This window comes from Bufo gargarizans, chromosome 2 (genome assembly GCF_014858855.1).
Source record: "Bufo gargarizans isolate SCDJY-AF-19 chromosome 2, ASM1485885v1, whole genome shotgun sequence".
NCBI lineage: Eukaryota > Metazoa > Chordata > Amphibia > Anura > Bufonidae > Bufo > Bufo gargarizans.
Window position 1 is genome coordinate 384,221,488 of NC_058081.1, and position 22,817 is coordinate 384,244,304.

The 22,817-nt window shown below is 47.0% G+C and overlaps 1 protein-coding gene across 3 annotated transcripts in view; it reads right to left on the bottom strand.

Moving 5' to 3' along the window:
- PDLIM4 (PDZ and LIM domain 4) overlaps nt 1-22,817 on the bottom strand; it is a 409,933-nt gene that overhangs the window by 14,180 nt on the left and 372,936 nt on the right. For all 3 annotated transcript variants that reach the window (XM_044277674.1, XM_044277675.1, XM_044277676.1), the window contains one exon: nt 20,477-20,634. In XM_044277674.1, coding sequence (XP_044133609.1) covers nt 20,477-20,634 — 158 coding nt within the window. The remainder of the gene's footprint in view (nt 1-20,476; nt 20,635-22,817) is intronic.

Sequence of the window (22,817 nt, forward strand, 5' to 3'; positions counted from 1 at the left end):
CCCATCTTCCATTTCTAGGGGGCCTCTGTGGCAGTGGCATTGCAACGTTCTCAGCCTGAGTTTGTTTAACGGCTAATTTACAAATCTCAGATTTCAAAAAGGTTATTTCCTGCTTCATTATGGAGAGCTGTCTACAGATCAGACAGCATCCAAACCTCTAAAGAGTGGAACCTGAAATAAAAGCACAACAATTCCTGCACAGAACCAGGTCTACCATTTTAAAGAGGGGAACGATTATAAACAAACAAATCTTACTTGTTTAGATCATATCCACCTCCAGATTACCTCCTGAGTATCTCCTGAATATCTTCAATGCACTTATAAAAAGCAGCAAGCTATAATTGCTTGGTTCATGCCGCTCTTCTAGCAGTAGGGCACCTTGCTAGATACTGGCAGATAGGAATTGTTGCTGTTGGCAGGGATCTTATTATTGCTTTACATAATAGTAATAAACTATGCGGCTCTTCCTGATTTATTACATCTAACGAAGAATCTGCACAATTCAGCAAGGCCTGACATTGAATACCAAACTTTGTGTCCTTTATCAGTAAATTTCCTGATAAGATTATGTTTCTTTCTGTATTTATTCTCCAGGCATAGTATAAAGGAAGGCAAACTTCCTGTACCGTATTTATATAACCCGTTCACAACTCTTCATCTCCAACATATTTCCATGTGCGGGCTACCTTGCTATTGTTGGAACAGCTTTATCTATTCTATCTATAATATATGCTATTCTCTTTTGTGTCTGTATTGTAGAAAGTAAAGCTATCAAATTGTGCGTGTATGGCATTACTTAAAGCATATTTTCATTGGTAAGCAATGCTATATTGGCTAACACGCAGGGGATACAGGTGTGATTAGCTTTCCTGGTATAGAATGGATCTGTCAGTCACCCAGAGGGGGTGACATTGACAATAGGCTTTTGAGAAAGGAATTGGAGTGGATCTTCTGCCTGTGCACAGAGAAACCTAGGGGTCTGAATGAGCAAAGCAGCTATATATGGTTCGTTTAATTCCATAATTCACCCCCCTCTTCTCTTGTAATTTGGCTAACCATTCCCCTCCGTCCACACTCCCTATCCCTATTCCACCCACTACTTTCATCCAAATGGACTCCGTTTCTAAGTACGGGTTTCTCTAAGAGACTCTTCTATAATTGTCCTTTCACCTGGTTACTCTCCAGGTGAATGTTAGTGCCGTGTGTTCAACTACTTTGACAGCGTGACTTGTGAGTAAACATGGTCCATGTCTTCCTGCCAGCGGATTCTAGATACAATGTAGCTTGTAATTATAATGTGGCTATTCTATTTTTAGCTACCGCTACATGCATAACATACTAACCCCTTTGGCAGTGTTAATCCTTTTATACAGCAGTGATGAGGTGAAGCTTAAAGGTTGTGGATGGAGCATTTCTGTCCTTCCACCTCCATTTTCACTGTGCCTAACTATATTTGTATGTATCCCCTCCTTCATTATCATTATGAATAGCCGCCTAAGGATCCCCTGATATTTACAACGCTACTGCTAGAGGTGCACTTTCTCTGACTTACATGAGGTACATCGGGATCTGGGGCGTTGCGTTCGGGCTGGAAACGCCCCTCTTCCTTGATTGGCAGCTTTAGACAAGCGCCTTCCCCGTATCCTTGGCTCATCCCTATTTAATAGTGATGGGAAGTTCGGATCTTTCAAATGAATCGGTTCATTTGAATCAGCTCATTCAAATGAACCGATTCATGAATCGGATCTTCGGTTCACTTCATGAGCCGGCAGAGGCAAGTGAACTGAAGATCAATGCGCATGCTCAGCATATCGAATCTTCGGTTCACTTGCTGAGTCGGCTCTCAAGTGAACCGAAGGTCAGGAGGGACTGGCTTCTGGCAAACACAGCTCTGCTGCAGTGAAGCAGACTGTGATAATTGTCAGAGAGTTTTAGTTAAAAGAATCGTGTCACCGAGTCCCTACCAGACTTCCTGCTCTGCTACAGCATGTAGCAGAGCTGTGTGTGTACAGGGTGCATGTAGCAGTGTAGCATGATGCTACACTGCTGCATGCACCCTGAACACACACAGCTCTGCTACATGCTAGATTAATGCCCCCCCCCCTCCCCCCGGACGGACTTACAGGGAGCCTCAGAGCAGGGAGCCTCGCAGGGACTCGGTGACTCACGGTTCTTTTAACTCAAAAGAATCAAATGAGTCTCTGACTCATTTGATTCTTTTAACTAATAGACTCAGCCGATTCTCTGAGTCCCTGCCACTCCCCCTGTGCTGGGAGTCAGTGCTGCGGCCTCTGATTGGTTGGAGGGCGGGGAGGGGCGGGGCTAGCGTCCACTGCCGGCTCCTATTTCACTGCCTGCTGCTGCCTCTATGCTGATCTGACTGAGCAGTTTCATTCGGATCGGCTCAGTCAGAGGAACCGACTCTTCCGGATCAGTGAACTGAATCGGTTCAAAAGAACGATTCGTTCATGATCCGGACATCACTACTATTTAATGAGCAGGAGCAGATGGGCGCGCACGGCTATACTAGAGCAGATGCTGCTGCACGACCCACGTGCAGCGTTCTCCGCCAGATTCTTAACTTAGGCAACTAGCCAGTGTTCTCAGCAAAATTGCTCACAGCTCCTGATGAGGTGCCCAATACAGGGTCACTAGAAACACATGGGGCAGGGCTGGGAATGATTAGTTAGCCCTTTACTTTAGCGGTGGAAGGGGTTCTCCTGGGACCACTCCTGCTGTCAAGTACATGAATAACACCATTGTGTTCTACTTGGGCTACAGATGTGGACCCTTTGTGAACAAGGCACTCAATATTAACCAAGTTCATAAACCAGACTTAGTATCGGTGCTAAGTGGTGGCACGACTCAGACTGCAAAGATACAGCAGCCCAGTACAGTTCATCTACCATTATAAAATATATATATATATATATATATATATATATATATATGGGGCAGACTTCCGGAGGGTTATCTGACCACTGTGCATATCCATAAACAGTGCCGATTCATATCCGCTGTCTGATGTAGGGGACAATTGAATACACACTTACATTTGTGGTCAAGGCTCCGGTGGGAGTGTGGGAAGAGGGTGTGAACGGACACGGTGGGACCTGACTTGGCTGGTGGTGTGGACTTGGCTAGTGGTGTGCCTTTAGCCACGTGACGTGGGTAGCCAAAAAAGGGGGCTAACCCAGGGAGTCTGAGCTGAATGAAGCTGAAAAAGAGGGAGGGTCGGGTGGGGCACTGCACGATGCCGACACCAGAGGGAGGGCGTGAGCCGGCTAAATACCCTACGCCCCTCCCACAAATGCAGGCTGGGAATCCAGCCTGCTATACTTGTGGTCAAGGCTCCGGGGGGAGTGTGGGAAGAGGGTGTGAACGGACACGGTGGGACCTGACTTGGCTGGTGGTGTGGACTTGGCTAGTGGTGTGCCTTTAGCCACGTGACGCGGGTAGCCAAAAAAGGGGGCAAAACAAGAATTTTTAGGTGGTTTATTGTTAAGAGTTTACAGAACCAGACTGGAAAAGGCTTTGGCAATTTCGACCCGTGGATGAGGGATATAGCGGGAAAAACAGGAAGATTGCCATCGTCCCATCTTCCGTATAACGTGAGCGGGGACACCATGTTTGGAGGCTGCCGATGCGGCCCCGATTCGGAAGGAGTGTCCGGAAATGGAAGCAGCGTGGAGCCCCAGACCCGAAGCTATGGAACGAATATGCCTGATGAACTGCGCGGATGTCAGTGACAGAACGGGAAAAGGCAGTAGGGGGCTATCGGGAGTTCTGTCATGGAGAGAGGAGAGCAGCTGACTGAACACGGAGACTGGGCACCAAAGATTGCACGAATTAAAGTATTCGACCTGTACCGGTGGACCGACCTGGGAGGTTTTGGAGGAAGGTAGAGAGAAAGTGAAGTGGTCTGAACTATGGTGGAGCTGGCTGATGACCGGTCCTGGGTTCCGGGCTGAGGTGCAGCAGAATTTCCCCGGCCTGAGAAACCCATAGAAGCTGAGGTAGAGAGCGGCTTTGAGGATCAAGCTTCTAAAAGGGCCAAAGGGATTACCATCTAGGGCGGCAGAAATTTTTTGGAATAATTCCCCTGTGACTGGTTGTCCGGTGGGGATGGAAGGGGAAGAGAGCTTCTGGATGCCTCTCAGAACCGCCTTGACCGCCTGGGAGGAAAAGAAGGAGGTGTGATTGGGGTGACTGATCATGTGGTGGCGTTGGATGCCCGCTAAATAAAGTCTGATGGTGTTGTGGGACAAATGGAGTTCCTGGTGGCAGTATGCCAGGAAGGCCAGAACGAAGGAGACTCTGTCCCTGTCCCCCCTGGGGTGAAGGCGGGCAAACCGCCTGAAGGTGTTCCACCCTGTTAAATAGTTCCGTGCGGAATTAGCCGAGAGAGACTTGCGTATGAGACCGTGGGCTGCGGAAATGTACTCTTCTAGTCCATGACCAGGGCTTCGAACCCCGGAGGGTTGATCCCGACTCTCCGTGCTCCCGGCATGACCTGAAAAAACAAATTAAAGTTTAACCGGGACAGAGCATCGGCCGCGGTATTCTTCTTGCCCTCTATGTGCCTGCAGATGACACGAAAGTTATTTAGAAGAGACAGCCAGGTGAGCCTGCGAACCAGACGCATGACCTTGGGGGAGCTGGACCTGCCCCTGGCGAGGATGTCGACCACCGCCTGGTTGTCAGTCATGAAGCACACTGGCCTGTTGCTCCATGACTGCCCCCAGACCAGAGCGGCTGCGACGATGGGATAAACCTCGAGCAGGGGGGAGGACCTGGCAGCCTCCTGGTCTGAGGAGACCTGCGCGGGCCATGGACCTGCAAACCATTGATCCCCGCAGATGGCCCCGAAACCGAGGGAAGCAACAGCATCGGAAAACATCAGGGGGAGGCCTCGTCCCACTGAGGAACAAAGAGAGAGATGCCATTCCAGCTGGACAGAAATAGAGACCACATGGCCAGATCCGCCAGCGCATCACGCCCGAGGTGGATGAGGGCATGTTGATCTGAGGCTGCTGGGAGGAGTCTGAGCAAGCCGGCGGTAAAAGACCTGCCTTGGGGCATGATCCTGGCGGCAAAGTTGAAGGACCCCAATAGAGACTGGAGTTCCAACTTTGACACCGTGCGGGTGCCCACGAGCCTGGCCACAGAGTCCTTTAACTTGTTTAGTTTGTCCAGGGGGAGGCTGGCCTCCATCCTGATGGTGTCCAGGGTGATGCCCAGGAAGGTGATCACCCTGGCGGGGCCCTCGACCTTAGCTGGAGCCACTGGAACGTTCAGACGGCTGAACAGGCTGAGGAGGCTGTCCAACCTGTCCGGGGCGTGTTCGGCCTGCTCGATGAGCAGGAAGTCATCCAGATAATGGATGACCCTCGGGCAGTGGGCATGGTTGACCAAGAGCCAATGGAGCGCTTGGGCGAACTGGTCAAAGAGCCAGGGACTGCTCTTTGACCCGAACGTCAAGCGGGTGGCAAAATAATACTTTGCCCTCCATTTGATGCCGTAGAACTTCCACAGGTGAGGCAGGATAGGCAGCAATTTGAAGGCATCCGCGATGTCCGCTTTTGACAGCCAAGCTCCTGCCCCGACCTGTAGAATGAGCTCCACGGCCTCGTCCAGGGACGAGTACTGCATAGAGAACTCGTCCGACGGAACCAGAGAATTTAGGCTGGGGACGCTGGATGCATGAGGAGCAGACAGGTCATAAATTAATCTTTTTTTATTGGAGGATTTTTTTGTCACCAGACCTATGGGGCTGACCCGGTACAGGGGGAACGGGGATTCCGCAAAAGGACCGATCATGAAACCCTTCCGCAACTCTGCCTCCAATAGAGCGTCCACCGCCCCGGGATCCGCCAGCGAGGAGAGGAGGTTGGGGCACTCATGACTGATCTGCGGAAGGGTGACTAGCCCGGTATGGAAACCCTCCGAGAAACCCTGTATAAGAAACCGGACAAAACTGGGGTCGTGATGTTGTTGGAGGAGGGAAAGTAACAGGTCAACGTTGACCCCGCCTAGTCAGGAGCGCTTTGACGTGCGTTGAGAACAGGAGGACTGGGGATGGGCCCTGAAACAGATGGCGCAGATGTGCAAAGCCTTGCATTTATCATAACTGCAAAAACCCAGGTTGAAGTTGTTGCAGATCTGATTTTTTCCTAGGGGCACCAATCAGATGAATGGAGGACTGATTGGCAGCTGGCGCAGGCTGGGGATTTTTGCCCGGCGAAGTGCCTGCAAAAGATCTCCATATCCAACACTGCCCAGTTGGTAACATGCTGGTGCTGGAGGAAAGCCGCTGCAGCTTTGGCAGAGAAGGACCGGTGATACTCATAAAAGGCGGTACCGCCATATCTGTAACCCAGCTCGGTGACCTTGTACATGTATGTGTCTAATTCTGCCCTGCGGTGGGGATGAATGGAGCACACTATGTCCTAGTACAGGCTGAAGGTCAGCAAAAATTCGGGGATGGACAGCTTCTTGTTGAGGCGGACATCCTTGGACCTCAGCACCACTGACACATCACCACAGGCGATTGTCCGGTTCTCGACCGTGTCATGGGTAGAGATTAGGATGGCGGCCAAATTTATGTCCTTTCCCGCCAGGATATCCCGCCTGATGTTCTCTGGCACGAAGAACGCGGGGGCGATGTCCGGAGAGACCAGACTTGTACCTGGGACGTTGGCTTGGGAAGTAGAAGGAACGGCTTCGGGCTCTGGCGGAGGAGGAGGCCTAGCAATCTTGCTCTCGACGGCCTGGAGCCTGGAATCAATGTGTGACATGGAAGACGCGAGATTATTGATGGTCTCGTGGAGTTGGGTGAGGGAGAGCTGGATGGTCGACATGGAGACCAGTTCTTCGGAGGCTCCGGGAGGTTCGGGAGTGCCGGGAGATTCGGGAAAAAGCAGACGATATAGTTCCGCCTTTCGTGCAGATGCCGAGTGGCGGATCCCTTTCTTCCTCAGTTCGGCGATCATTTGGGGGATGGTCCAATGCCTATAAGATGCGCGGCTGGCTGCCTCGGAGACCGCTGACTCAGGGATGGACATCGAGTCCTCAATGTCCGAGACGTGAGACATGTTGCACGAAGAAAACCGGACCCTGGAGCCTCAGAAGGTTTAGGGTGGAAAAATTGTTTGGAAACCTGGGAGCAATTGAACCAAAACTCGGGCAGGTCCGTGAGGAGGGTGAACTTCACACCCTGCGAATCTGAGATTGGTGAGTGAGGAAAAACTATTTTTTATCTGGTACCTGCGGGGGAGAGGTACCCCAACATGTGCTGGCAAGACGAAACTTACGTGGTGATGAAAACGGAAGAAAGAACCTTGGAGGTGGCAGGCCGAAAACGTAAGAACGCTGAAACGATACCAGGCGATGGAAGGACAACCTGAAAGAAAAATACGAAAAACCGAGCGGCCTGAGCGTATCAGGTAGTGAGGAACATGACCTGGCGTGACCAAGTGAACGAAGATCGCCGGGCCCTGAACACGACCGAGAGCCGAGAAGCGCCTGGAAACGAAGCCCCGACTGGCTGCCAGTGTGGAATTGACCAATGTGGCAGGCAGTGAGGAGACATGACCCGTGCGTGATGGCAATGGCGAGCAACAGGTCCAAACGAGACAGGATAATGACGCCTGAACTGACCGTGATAGGTACACCTGTGGAGAGGGAGAAAGATGAAACAGGACAGTAAGAATGGAAAGTGACGAGAAGTGAGGTGCCGACCCCAAGAATGAATCTGAAAAGATGAACAGGTCACCAACATGACTGACCAAACGGGACATGAACCACACGTAACAGGAGGGAGGACATGACGAAGGATTGACCAGTGAGAGGAGTGAGAGGCCATGACGAGAACCTGAACGTATCAGGCAGAAAAAAACAGAAACAGAAAACCCGAACGTGTCAGGCGGACAGACACGAACACGGAAACCTGAACGTATCAGGCAAACGGACACGAACACGGAAACCTGAACGTATCAGGCAGACGGACACGAAAACGGAAACCTGAACGTATCAGGCAGACGGACACGAAAACGGAAACCTGAACGTATCAGACAGACAGACACGAAAACGGAAACCTGAACGTTTCAAGCAGATAGACATGAAGACGGAAACCTGAACGTATCAGGAAAACCGGCACGAAGACGGAAACCTGAGCGTATCAGGCTGAAAGCCCACAGAACAACCTGAAAGTATCAGGCAGGAGGACGTGGAGGCAATCCTGGACATTTGGAGACCTTGACGGATCAAGGTGGGCGGACATACTGAAAACAAACCCCGGACGAATCAGGCAACCGGACCTAAAAAGGAACTTGAACGTATCAGGAGATTGGACAGGCAGTGAGCCTGGACGTGACAGGCGATGGGACACGGAGAGAAACATATTAGTGCAAGACAGGAAGAGAAAACCACCTGGACGTGCCTGGAAGGAGAAAAGATGGCGGCAAGGTAAACTAGAACAGGAGCGGACACTTTTTTTATTTTTTTTTATTTTATTATATATCCGGGGCCGGCACCGCAGCGTGCCTAGCCCCGCCACCCGCGGCTGCTCCAGAAAGGCCCGCATGAGATGCCCGTGCCGACCGGCCACGGCATCCCCGCGAGGTGCCTGCCCAGCTTGTTCTGACCTGGACATGTGACCCTGCATGAAAAACACCTGTGAGAGATGCTGCGGTGGAGGAACCGGGAGTGAGCGTGGTGTGCCTTCCAAATTGGAGCGCAGTATGATGGTAAGGGGTTCCCCCTGTGTGCCCCCCCGGTGGAGCGCAGGGAATGCTGATGAAGGAAGGCACCTCCCATGATTGGTATGGAATTGCTGCCGATGCGTTCCAGCGTGGAACGCAACGGGGAAGTAGATGGAGCTTCCGGGATTGCGCATGCCGATGCGTTCCACCGTGGAACGCATCGGGGAGGTAGTGGAGGCGGTGCGGGCCAGGGCGCGCGGGCGAGCGCTGCAGAAGGAGACGCGCTGATGGGGAAGCGGAGCCGGAGGTAGGCGCCCAGAGATGTGGCGCGGCGGTGAAGCTGAAGGCACTTACCAACGAGAGACCGCCGCACGGGAGAAGCGCAGCCTCTGCTTCGTCGCTCTAGCCGGAACCGGAAGTCGCACTCGGATTACGTCGCCGTAATCCGAGAAGCACTGCACGATGCCGACACCAGAGGGAGGGCGTGAGCCGGCTAAATACCCTACGCCCCTCCCACAAATGCAGGCTGGGAATCCAGCCTGCTATACATATATATCATTTGCCTATCTCTGAGTATCTTTAATAAATTTTGGTTATTTTCTTTTAACCGTCCTATTAGACAGTGAGCAATATTTCAGTTAGGTATGGAAAATACATCAATTTCTCTGTGATATATTTACTGAATTGCGTTATGGATTCCGCTACCAAGGACCATAATGCAATTCCATGATGGAATGCATAACGGAATGCCTCTAGAGGCACTTCATTATTCCTTCCGTCACAATAGAAGACTATGGCCTGCATAACGGATCCGTCCGATTTACAAGATGCTGGAGTCCTCTCCTGCATAACACAAACCGGATGCATCCGTTATACAGGCCGTAGACTTCTATTATGATGGAATGAATAACGGAATGCCTCTAAAGTTTTATGTTCCAAATATGCTAAAGAAATCAAAAGTAATATATAGAAAGGTCTGTAATGCGTTTTTTGAACAGTTTTTTTTACTGATGACCTATCCACTGCACACGTACAACATGCAAGGGAAGCCACATACACAACTCTAATTTTAAAATAGTGATGAGTGGCAGGGGCTATATTCGAATTCGCAATATTTCACAAATATTTGCGCGAATATTCATGAATTTGAGATTATTTTCTTGATTGCGAAAAATCGACATTGTAATATTCGTCTAATGCGCGCGAAATACAGACGTTGGTCACTTTTGATACATTTTCCAGGCTGCTAGAAGTTTCTTGAGACTGGAGAAAATGGTTGGCACAGCAGAACGTTAAATATGCTTTATATGCAGTTAGAGTGCTCCAATATATTTGCAATTGGGCTAATCGGCACTAATGATGCGCATATTTTGGTTGCAATGAGTGAAACTTCACATTTTAGCAGGTCTGCATGTATGTATGTAGATAAAGGGTGTGGTGGCTCACTAAGTTTATAGCTGTGGATAGGTGCTGCCAAGTCTTATAACTCACCCAGTCATAGGAAAAGTAGAGCAGATGGGTGCGCACGGCCATACTAGAGCCGATGGTGCTGCACGACGCACGTGCAGAATTCTCCGCCAGCTTCTTAGGCAACTAGCCAGTGTTCTCAGCAAAATTGCTCACAGCTCCTGATGAGGTGCCCGATACAGGGTCACTTGAAACGCATCGGGAAGGGCTGGGAATGATTAGTTAGCCCTTTACTTTAGCGGTGAAAGGGGTTCTCCCCTTTGACCACTGATTGTCAGAGGAGGACACACCTGCACCCAGATCCATTCCATACTTTCGCTCTATTGGATTCCGAAGGATGCTGGGTATAAAAAAGGGTCAAATTCCCTTTGCGGGTCACCACTGAGGAAGGGGCTAGGAAAAGACCCTGAAATGCGTTTGGTTATTCTAAGACCCACACATCAGCTGATGAATACGTCTTGACCCCCAAGAATTTGATCCTTACCCTGTTGAACTTTCGATTCTCTGGCATATAGCGAACATTCCGACCTAAAAATAACTGGGTCCTGATAAATGCAAAATTTTACCCATAAATTCGCTATATCTGAAAAAGGGAAGAGCACTGGAGACCATCCACATTGGGGACTACAAAACTGCTTTAACCGCTCCAGCTGACCCACCATAACCAGGTACCGCCTGATATGACATTGTTAGCCACGTGGGACGCCACTGTGTGCTCTAGTCAGACGGCAATCGAAAGCTATTGAGAAGTGTAATCACTGTATTACATTCAGTGGATATACGTCGAATATACCAAAATAATCGAATAGAATTTATCGAACTTTGTCTAGACATCTATTCGAATAAATACTGAGCAATTTTTCGGCGAATATCTATTGACTTTTCAGAACATCGTATTCAATCGATTTTATTCATCTTTAAGGGTTTTATATGCCATTGGAGACTTCCACAGCACCCTTTATTATTGCATTGCATAAATCTTATGTATAAACACCTATAATGCTGCTTCTATTCAGGATTTGTTCTTAATTAGATTGCTATCCACCGTTTTATTATTTGTTAGGTGTCATTGTTATAGTATTTTACATTTTAATTATTAAATCTGCACCAGGTGTAATAAATATTATCACCATTACCCATTGTGTCCGTATCTCTGTTTGGTCCAGGTGGAGAGTGCTCAGCCTTCCTATTTTGCATGTATGTATGGACAGCAGAACCTATAACACTACCTAACACACTGCACTGCAACAGCTACACTATACTATATCAGGATATAACCTACACTATCTCCCACTATCTGTAATAGTATATATACTGTATATATGTAAGCTAACTATCTGTAATATACAGTACAGACCAAAAGTTTGGACACACCTTATCATTCAAAGAGTTTTCTTTATTTTCATGACTAAAAAATGTAGATTCACACTGAAGGCATCAAAACTATGAATTAACACATGTGGAATGATATACATAACAAAAACGTGTGAAACAACTGAAAATATGTCATATTCTAGGTTCTTCAAAGTAGCCACCTTTTGCTTAGATTACTGCTTTGCACACTCTTGGCATTCTCTTGATGAGCTTCAAGAGGTAGTCACCTGAAATGGTCTTCCAACAGTCTTGAAGGAGTTCCCAGAGATGCTTAGCACTTGTTGGCCCTTTTGCCTTCACTCTGCAGTCCAGCTCACCCCAAACAATCTCGATTGGTAAAGAATAAATCAAGGCAACTGGACGTACTGTAGATTTCTTGAAACCGTTTCACTCGTTCTTCCAACAAGCTTTCTCAAGTCTTTTCATATTCTCGTACAAGTTTAAGGGTTTTCCCCCAAAATGTGTTGCAGTATGTCTGTGAAGGTTCTCATTAATCCAGGTCCTGGTATATATCTTTAAAGAATAAATCAAGGCAACTGGATGTACTTACTAATTACTAAGTACGTAGAAAAGACTTGAGAAAGCTCGTTGGAAGAACGAGTGAAACGTTTTCAAGAAATCTACAGTACGTCCAGTTGCCTTGATTTATTTTTTACAGATATATACCATGACCTGGATAAATGAGAACCTTCACAGACACATCTCGATTGGGTTCAGGTCCGGTGACTGTGGAGGCCAGGTCATCTGGCGCAGCACCCCATAACTCTCCTTCATGGTCAAATAGCCCTTACACAGCCTGGAGTTGTGTTTGGGGTCATTGTCCTGTTGAAAAATAAATGATGGTCCAACTAAACGCAAACCGGATGGAATAGCATGCCGCTGCAAGATGCTGTGGTAGCCATGCTGGTTCAGTATGCCTTCAATTTTGAATAAATCCCCAACAGTGTCACCAGCAAAGCACCCCCACACCATCACACCTCCTCCTCTATGCTTCACGGTGGGAACCAGGCATGTAGAGTCCATCCGTTCACCTTTTCTGCGTCGCACAAAGACACGGTGGTTGGAACCAAAGATCTCAAATTTGGACTTATCAGACCAAAGCACAGAGTTCCACTGGTCTAATGTCCATTCTTTGAGTTCTTTAGCCCAAACAAGTCTCTTCTGCTTGTTGCCTGTCCTTAGCAGTGGTTTCCTAGCAGATATTCTACCACGAAGGCCTGATTCACACAGTCTCCTCTTAACAGTTCTTCTAGAGATGTGTCTGCTGCTAGAACTCTGTGTGGCATTGACCTGGTCTCTAATCTGAGCTGCTGTTAACCTGTGGCTGGTGACTCGGATGAACTTATCCTCCGCAGCAGAGGCGACTCTTGGTCTTCCTTTCCCTGGGGCAGTCTGCATGTTTGCTTCTCCACAACGCAACTGATGGTCCCAACCCCATTTATAAGGCAAGAAATCCCACCTATTATACCTGACAGGGCACACCTATGAAGTGAAAACCATTTCAGGTGACTACATCTTGAAGCTCATCAAGAGAATGCCAAGAGTGTGCAAAGCAGTAATCAAAGCAAAAGGTGGCTACTTTGAAGAACTTAGAATATGACATATTTTCAGTTGTTTCACACTTTTTTGTTATGTATATAATTCCACATGTGTTAATTCATAGTTTTGATGCCTTCAGTGTGAATCTACAATTTTCATAGTCATGAAAATAAAGAAAACTCTTTGAATGAGAAGGTGTGTCCAAACTTTTGGTCTGTACTGTATATATATATATATATATATATATATATTAACTATCTATCTAATGTAATAAACAGTTACAATGACACTGCTGTCTCTCTCATAACTGCAAAAAAAAACTGTAGAAAATGGCTGCTGGGGAGGTTCTTATATAGTAAGGGGTAGGCAACTATCCTATTGGTTGCTAGGGATGTTGCTTAGCTCAGACAAAGACATTGCAGCCTTCTCATTGGCCCACAAGCAAGAAGGGAGGTTACCGATGAAAAAAAAGAATCTAGAATATTCGAAATTATGAATATATATCACTATATTCTAAATATTTGCGATTCAAATATATTTCAGCCCAACATTATTTTGACATATATTACTGTGAGTCAAAAGGGTTTTATGAGACCTTACAACTGAAAATCTATCCTTTTGATAGGCCATTAGTATGCACCTCAATGGGGCTGATCTGCGCCTAGGCCAGTGTTTTCCAACCAGTGTGCCTCCAGCTGTTGCAAAACTACAACTCCCAGCATGCCTGGACAGCCTTTGGCCTAGGCAAAGCTGGAGAAGGCCACGGTGCTATTGGAGGAAAGCTCATCTGTAAATAACTGTTGGAAAACCCCTTTAACCGCCTCCGGACGGCCTAACGCAGGATCGCGGTCCGGAGGCGGCAGTCTGAGGCACTGTCAGCATATATGTGCCATCTCGCGAGACGCGAGATGACGCGCTCAGCCGGCCAGCGCATGCGCATCGCAGGCCGGCAAAAGTTAGAGGGGGGTCACGTCATCAGCTTGCCAGCCAATGATCGTGGCTGGCAAGCTGATGATTTAAAAAAAAAACGAATCAGAAGCCAGTTAACACATTATATTTATAAATATAATGTGTTAAATGGCTGCTGTGCTCCTCTGCTGGTCCTTTTCGTCGGTTGGTCTCAACAGAGGAGCACAGTTCACAGTGAGTACACAAGACACAACACTTAGCCCCCTGATCACCCCCCATCACCCCAATTAACCCCTTGATCACCCCTTGATCGCCCCTGTCAATCACCTAGTGAAAGGAAAAAAGTGATCAGTGCACTGGTATTGACTGATAGGTTTTAGGATATTTTAAGCCCCTTGGTTAGGTAGTTAGCAATCGGTTAGCGCCCAGCCCACCGCACCGCAGTCACTGTTTAGCTGATTAGCGTATCGCTAATCAGCATTTGCACTTTTATAGTATCTGTAAGTGATCAAAAGTGATCACAGTCAGATCTATAATAGTATTAGTGTCACCTTAGCTCGCCCTCCTCCCAAAACGCAATGTTTGCCTGATCAGGCCTGATCGGTCGCCCACATGTGCGTTCACCCACGCCCGCCCCGCCGCAGTGACAAAAAATTTATTTATTTTTGATCACTGCACAATCACTTTCCAAGCGCTGCAGCGATAATATAATCAGTTTTGATATTTTTTATCAATCGCAGCGGCCTCCGGTACTTCGCTAGCCTCCCATTTGTAAGACAGGCTTGCTTTTTTTCTAGGGTAGTCTCAGGGAATACCCCCTAAATGTAGTAGTCCAAATGTCAAAAAAGGGGTATTCTTCTGAAGAGGCCTACAGGATTCTGACCCAGTCGGATGAGGAATGGGAACCCTCATCTGACGAATCTAGCGGGTCAGAATATGAACCTGTAGAAAGCAGTGGCAGTCTGACCTAAAGTTCGGACGAGGAGGTTGAGGTCCCTGATACCACCAGGCTTACCCGGCCCCGTGTTGCTAGACCACAGGTTGCGCAGGATCCACTTCAAGGGCAGCAGAGTGGGGCTGGCGCTGTCGGATTACATGGTGAGGCATACACCAGAAGCGCAGCCCTCCCTGGACCTAGTACCAGCACTGCCGTACAACATGCTGAAGTGGCGAGCACCAGAAGGGCAGTTGAAGCTGGTACGGTGGCACGTGCAATAGTTACCCCGTCGCAGCCACCGCATAGACAGGCCCGTAGACCCCCAAGCGTCCCTGAGGTGCTGGCAAATCCTGATTGGCAGTCCCCAACTTCAGCCGCACCATTAGTTCCCCCTTTCACCGCCCAGTCCGGAGTTCGGGTTGAGACAGCTCAGATCGGTTCGGCCCTGGGATTTTTTGAGCTGTTCTTGACTGCGGAGCTCATGGACATAGTCGTGGCAGAAACAAACCGGTATGCCACTCAATTTATATCCGCCAACCCGGGAAGCTTTTATGCCCAGCCTTTCCGGTGGAAACCAGTCCAAGTTTCCGAATTAAAAATATTTCTGGGCCTTCTCCTCAACATGGGTCTAACCAAAAAGCATGAATTGCGGTCATATTGGCCCACAAACCCAATTCATCACATGCCCATGTTTTCTGCTGCCATGTCCAGGGCACAATTTGAGGACATACTGCGTTTCCTGTACTTTAGTGACAATAGCATCTCTCGTCCCAGAGGCCATCCAGCTTTTGACCGGCTCCACAAAATTCGGCCCCTCATAGACCACTTCAACCAGAAATTTGCAGATTGGCATACGCCAGAGCAAAACATCTGCGTAGACGAGTCCCTTATACATTTTACTGGGCGCCTTGGCTTCATACAATACATCCCAAGCGCTCCCGGTATGGGGTCAAATTGTATAAGCTCTGTGAAAGGGCCACATGCTTAACCCACAAATTTCGTATCTATGAGGGTAAAGATCAGACCCTGGAGTCAGTCGGTTGCCCTGACAACCTGGGGAGCAGTGGGAAGACAGTCTGGGACTTGGTGTCACCCTTATTTGGCAAGGGGTACCATCTTTATGTGGACAATTTCTACACAAGTGTGCCTCTCTTCAGGCATTTGTTCCTAGAACAGATTGGCTGCTGTGGCACCGCGCGAACTAGTTGCACGGGCTTCCCCCAACGGCTCGTTACCACCCGTCTTGCAAGGGGGGAGAGGGCTCGCGGTGAAATGGAGAGATAAGTGTGACGTTTACATGCTCTCCTCCATTCACGCAGACACGACAATACAAATTGAATGAGCAACCAGTGTCATTGAAAAGCCCCTCTGTGTCCACGACTATAATTTGCTCATGGGAGGGGTGGTCTTCAATGACCAGATGTTGGCACTGCATTTAGTTTCCCGACGCACCAGACGCTGGTATAAGAAGGTGTCTGTATATTTAATTCAATTGGCTGCATATAATAGTTTTGTTCTCTACAGTAAGGCTGGGAGAACAGGATCCGTCCTCAAATTTCAGGAAGAGATCATCGAGAACCTCCTGTATCCAGGAGGTTCCGTGGCCCCATCCACCAGTGTAGTTAGCCGTCTACACGAGCGACATTTCCCCAGTGTCGTTGCAGGTACCTCAACCCAACCGTCACCCCGAAAAAGATGTCATGTCTGTAGCAGGAGTGGAATAAGGCGTGACACCCGCTATTTCTGTCCTGACTGCTCTGACCACCCTGCCCTATGCTTTAGGGAGTGTTTCCGGAAGTACCACACACAGGTACACTTAGCATAGGGATCACATCTCACAGGACAGGCACGCAGGGCTATTAGGGCTCATTCACACAGAGCTGCTGCAAACCTCTCCTTTCAACTGGGACAAAGTGCATAATGTACTTTGCCACATCTTTGAGCGATTTGCGCTTTGCACATTGTCCCATGGGGAAGGAGAGGTTTGTCCTATAAAGGTAAAAAAATAAAAAATAAAAATAAATCAACAGTAAGCAAAAAAGTTAACGTTATGCTCAAAAAGTTAAAGTTTATGTTCTGTTCAAAAGTTATTATAAATTTATTGCGTTGCGGCCTGTTTTTTTCATATTTTTTTTTTACCTTCCAGGTGGACCAACCGATCGACTAGCTACAGCACTGATGTGCATTCTGACAGAAGCATTGCGCTGCTGTCAGATTACACAAAAGTCGGTGTATGCAGCGCTGCAAGAAGAGATTTCTCCTCTGCAGTAAAAGATATACGTTTGCCGAGGCATATGAGCTGAGGAGGCGGCGGTGTTCATATGCTTTGGCAAACACTTTGTATATATAATGGAGAAATCGGGTTTGCCAGGGCATACGAGCTAAGTGGGTATGGATGTTGGGCGGAGCTCCTATGTCCTGGCAGATGCCTTTCCCCTCCTTTTTTTGGGGGGGGGCAGAGATTTTTTATCCACATGGATCGATGCGAATGAAGAAATCTGTGCCTTTCATTTTTTCTTTCAGCCCAGAGGATAAACGAAAAAAAAAAAATCTCATTACCCGTATGCTCAATATAAGGAGAATAGCAGAAATGCTGGCTATACATGTAATGATTGCGGAGACCCTCAAATGCCAGGGCAGTACAAACACCCCACAAATGACCCCACTTTGGAAAGAAGACACACTAAGGTATTCGTTGAGGGGCATACTGCGTCCATGAAAGATTGAAATTTTTGTCTCAAGTTAGCGGAAAGGGAGACTTTGTGAGAAAAATAAAAAAATAAAAATCAATTTTCGCTAACTTGTGCCCAAATTTTTTTTTTCTATGAACTCGGCATGCCCCTGATTGAATACCTTGGGGTTTCTTCTTTCCAAAATGGGGTCACAAATGTCTAAAGCGTGAGAAGAAGTCTGGGATCCAAATGTCTAAAAATGCCCTCCTAAAAGGAATTTGGGCACCTTTGCGAAATTTAGGCTGCAAAAAAGTGTCACGCATGTGGTATCGCCGTACTCAGGAAAAGTTGGGGAATGTGTTTTGGGGTGTCATTTTACATATACCCATGCTGGGTGAGATAAATAACTTGGTCAAATGCCAACTTTGTATAAAAAAATGGGAAAAGTTGTCTTTTGCCGAGATAGTTATCTCACCCAGCATGGGTGCATGTAAAATGACACCCCAAAACACATTCCCCAACTTCTCCTGAGTACGGCGATACCACATGTGTGCCACTTTTTTGCAGCATAGGTGGGCAAATGGGCCCACATTCCAAAGAGCATCTTTCGGATTTCACAGGCCATTTTTTACAGATTTTGATTTCAAACTACTTCTCACACATCTGGGCCCCTAAAATGCCAGGGCAGTATAACTACCCCACAAGTGACCCCATTTAGGAAAGACACCCCAGGGTATTCCATGAGGGGCATGGCGAGTTCCTAGAATTTTATATTTTTTGTCACAAGTTAGCGGAAAATGATTTTTTTTTTTCTTACAAAGCCTCATATTTCACTAACTTGTGACAAAAAATAAAAACCTCCATAAACTCACTATGCCCATCATGAAATATCTTGGGGTGTCTTCTTTCCAAAATGGGGTCACTTGTGGGGTAGTTATACTGCCCTGGCATTTTAGGGGCCCAAATGCGTGCGTAGTTTGAAATCAAAATCTGTAAAAAATGGCCTGTGAAATTCGAAAGGTGCTCTTTGGAATGTGGGCCCCTTTGCCCACCTAGGCTGCAAAAAAGTGTCACACATGTGGTATCGCCGTACTCAGGAGAAGTAGTGCAATGTGTTTTGGGGTGTCATTTTACATATACCCATGCTGGGTGAGATAAATATCTTGGTCAAATGCCAACTTTGCATCAAAAAATGGGAAAAGTTGTCTTTTGCCGAGATATTTATCTCACCCAGCATGGGTATATGTAAAATAACACCCTAAAACACATTCCCCAACTTCTCCTGAGTACGGCGATACAACATGTGTGACACTTTTTTGCAGCCTAGGTGGGCAAAGGGGCCCACATTCCAAAGAGCACCTTTCGGATTTCACAGGCCATTTTTTACAGATTTTGATTTCAAACTACTTCGCATGCATTTGGCCCCTAAAATGCCATGGCAGTATAACTACCCCACAAGTGACCCCATTTTGGAAAGAAGACACCCCAAGGTATTTCACGATGGGCATAGTGAGTTCATAGAAGTTTTTATTTTTTGTCACAAGTTAGTGGAATATGAGACTTTGTAAGGAAAAAAAAAAAGAAAAAAAAATCATCATTTTCCGCTAACTTGTGACAAAAAATAAAAACTTCCATGAACTCACTATGCCCATCAGCGAATACCTTAGGGTGTCTAGTTTCCAAAATGGGGTCATTTGTGGGGTGTTTCTACTGTCTGGGCATTATAGAACCTCAGGAAACATGACAGGTGCTCAGAAAGTCAGAGCTGCTTCAAAAAGCAGAAATTCACATTTTTGTACCATAGTTTGCAAACACTATAACTTTTACCCAAACCATTTTTTTTACCCAAACATTAATTTTTTTATGAAAGACGTGTAGAACAATAAGTTTAGCAAAAAATTTATATATGGATGTTGTTGTTTTTTTTAAACATTTTGCAACTGAAAGTGAAAAATGTCATTGTTTTGCAAAAATGTCGTTAAATTTTGATTAATAACAAAAAAAGTAAAAATGTCAGCAGCAATGAAATACCACCAAATGAAAGCTCTATTAGTGAGAAGAAAAGGAGGTAAAATTAATTTGGGTGGTAAGTTGCATGACCGAGCAATACACGGTGAAAGTAGTGTAGTGCAGAATTGAAAAAAGTGGTCTGGTCATTAAGGGTGTTTAAGCTAGGGGGGCTGAGGTGGTTAAAGGCCTAAATTCAAACAATCATATAAAAAAATTGGCTGTGTTGACGCAGCAACACAAGTACCATTTTTAATAGGACAGTGAGGACATGGATAGGACAAGTGTTGGTGTAGGAAAACTGACGACCACATATTCACAGGTGTCTTTAGCAGGAGACTGCATAATAATACATACTTGCGCTCAGTCTGCTTGGACCACATGCAGAGATTACCTTTTCTGCTAATTAATTAATTTTCATCTCTCTTTCTATCTTGTATATAGGAAGAATCCTGCCAATTAGTAGGCAAAATATGGGGAACAGGGAACTCATGAAAAAGAGCTAATTCAGTGTAATGGGCCAACACCAGTGCTCGGCTTTCGTTGGAGCTTCTCAATATGTTTTTAGGAAAATGACGGGGTCAGTAGGAAAAAGCTACCTAGATTCTTAATCAGGGTCTCTGTCACCATTTTATGGTGCCTTCACATGGAACAAAGCATAACATAAAACTGGTGACCGACTCCTATTACTGAAGTTAATACATATAGGAGAATAGGGAGCACAATGGCTCTGACAGACAGCATAAAACATGTATATTAGAAAATTGTATAATTTGCTATTCTGTAAAAAACAGGTTGCAACATGAAAAAGACTAAGAAGAAGAATAGAGAAGGTTCACATAGACATGTTTGGAGCGATGCATACTAACCATTCTCTCCAGCTTCTAGCATGTCTTGCAAATATTTGAATGATCCCGACTGCTTTGGCTGTGACACTGGTTCTTCATAATCTTGGAGCATTTTGTACACATCTGATTCAACGTGTATTCCATTTCGGCTTCTTGAGGCACCTCTCTGTGGGTCAACACTGTTGACGACAAACCATCAAACAATTAACAACAGTCATCTGTACTAATGAACTATTATATGTCTAAAGCACTGAAAAACACATAAGGACTTCATTTTCTGTATCATGGAATAATTTTTAATGCGACTCCAGTCAGGGCCGTCTTTAATATTGATTGGACCCTGGGCAAAAATGTACTTGGGCCCCCTGGATCCCGCCTTCACACACCTTAGCAGGCAATCATGGCCTCCACCACAACACACACACAAAAAATCCACACACCTAGTAGAGTACAGTGAATGACTGTAAATACTTCCAGTTCTGAAGACTCCAGCGGCTCAGGATCAGTGCTCTGGGCAGCTGGGCTCAGGCTGGAAGTGGGCACCGCTCTGCAGGAAGGAGACCAGGGCTCGGCTCACCCTACCTAGCGTTACAGTGCACCCCAGCACCCCACAGTATGCAGTATAGCACCCTATAGTATACAGCATCACACAGTATGCAGTATAGCACCCCACACTATACAGTACCCCACAGTATATAGTAGCGCAGTATAGCAGCCCACAGTATACAGCACCCCACAGTATACAACACCTTAGAGTATACAACACCTCACTGTATACAGCACCACAAACTATACACGATACAGCCCCCCACAGTATACAGTACAGCAGTATAGCACTGCACAATATACAGCCCCCCCACACACTATACAGCCCCCCCAAACTATACAGCCCCCCCCATACTATACAGCCCCCCCCCCACAGTATACAGGCCCCCACACAGTATACAGCCCCCCCACACAATATACAGCCCCCCACACACAGTATACAGGCCCCCATACAGTATATAGTTCCCTACAGTATACAGCCCTCCACACAGTATACAACCCCCCCACACAGTATACAGCCCACCACACAGTATACAGACCACCACACAGTATACAGGCCCCCACACAGTATACAGCCCCCCCACACAGTATACAGCCCCCCCCACACAGTATACAACCCCCCCACACAGTATACAGCCCACCACACAGTATACAGGCCCCCACACAGTATACAGGCCCCCACACAGTATACAGCCCACCACACAGTATACAGCCCCCACAGTATACAGGCCCCACACAGTATACAGCCCACCACACAGTATACAGTCCCACACAATATACAGCCCCCCACAGTATACAGGCCCCCACACAATATACAGCACCCCACACAGTATACAGCACCCCACTATACAGTAGTTAACAGTATATTAACATAACAGCCCCTGTCACCTTTTTCTGATGTAATCTTCACACAAAAAAGCTCCACAGTTAACTTCTGCAACACTCCTGATAGGACCTGTGATGACCTCATAGCCATGTGACCAGTAATTGCTAGGTTACTGGTCACATGGTGATGATGTCATTAAGGTCCTAGATCACAACGTTAAAGTACACAAACAGCTTGAGACAGTAGCAGTAGCTAGCAGGGCTCAAGAGGCAACTGCCTTGGGCCCCCCAGGAGCAACTGGGCCCGGGGCAGCTGCCCCTTTTGCCCCTTGGTAAAGATGGCCCTGACTCCAGTGCCAGGCTGCATAGCTGGGGACATCAAACTCCACTAGCAGTTCATAAATGAGGCTTCCATCGGGTGGACTTTCCAAAGTGCATGTGTGTAACAGATGTTACTGAGTGGCATTCATCACCCATAGGCACCCAAAATGCATACCAGGTGTGCTTAACTATTCCATGCAGTAAAGAAATCCCAGAGGATACCACTATTTTGGTCTCTTTCATAATAATGGAGGCCTAAGTGTCCATTTAATGTATGCCCCATCTTTCCCATTACATACAGTACATGTACACTGCAGATGCAGTGTTTAAAGGGAGTCTGTCAGCAGGAACGATAAGGCAGCCCACTGCCAATTAGAGTTCATTAACCTGAAAAAAAACCTGCCTTTTTCTAGTAAATCCTTGGCTCTATTCCAATAATTACTAAAACAAACACTGCGCATGCTACATTGAACAGTGCAAGAATGAAGGGCCCAGCAAAATGACATACCTAATGCAGGGCCCTGTTCATCAAAAGTCTGAGCTAGGGGCTGGGCAGAGGAAGGAGAGTAGCAGAAAATCTAACCACCTGTAAACAATAGGTGGACACACTTTAGGGAAAAATAAGGCACATTTCTCTCCACAAAAATAGGATACTGTGGACTTGTGCATA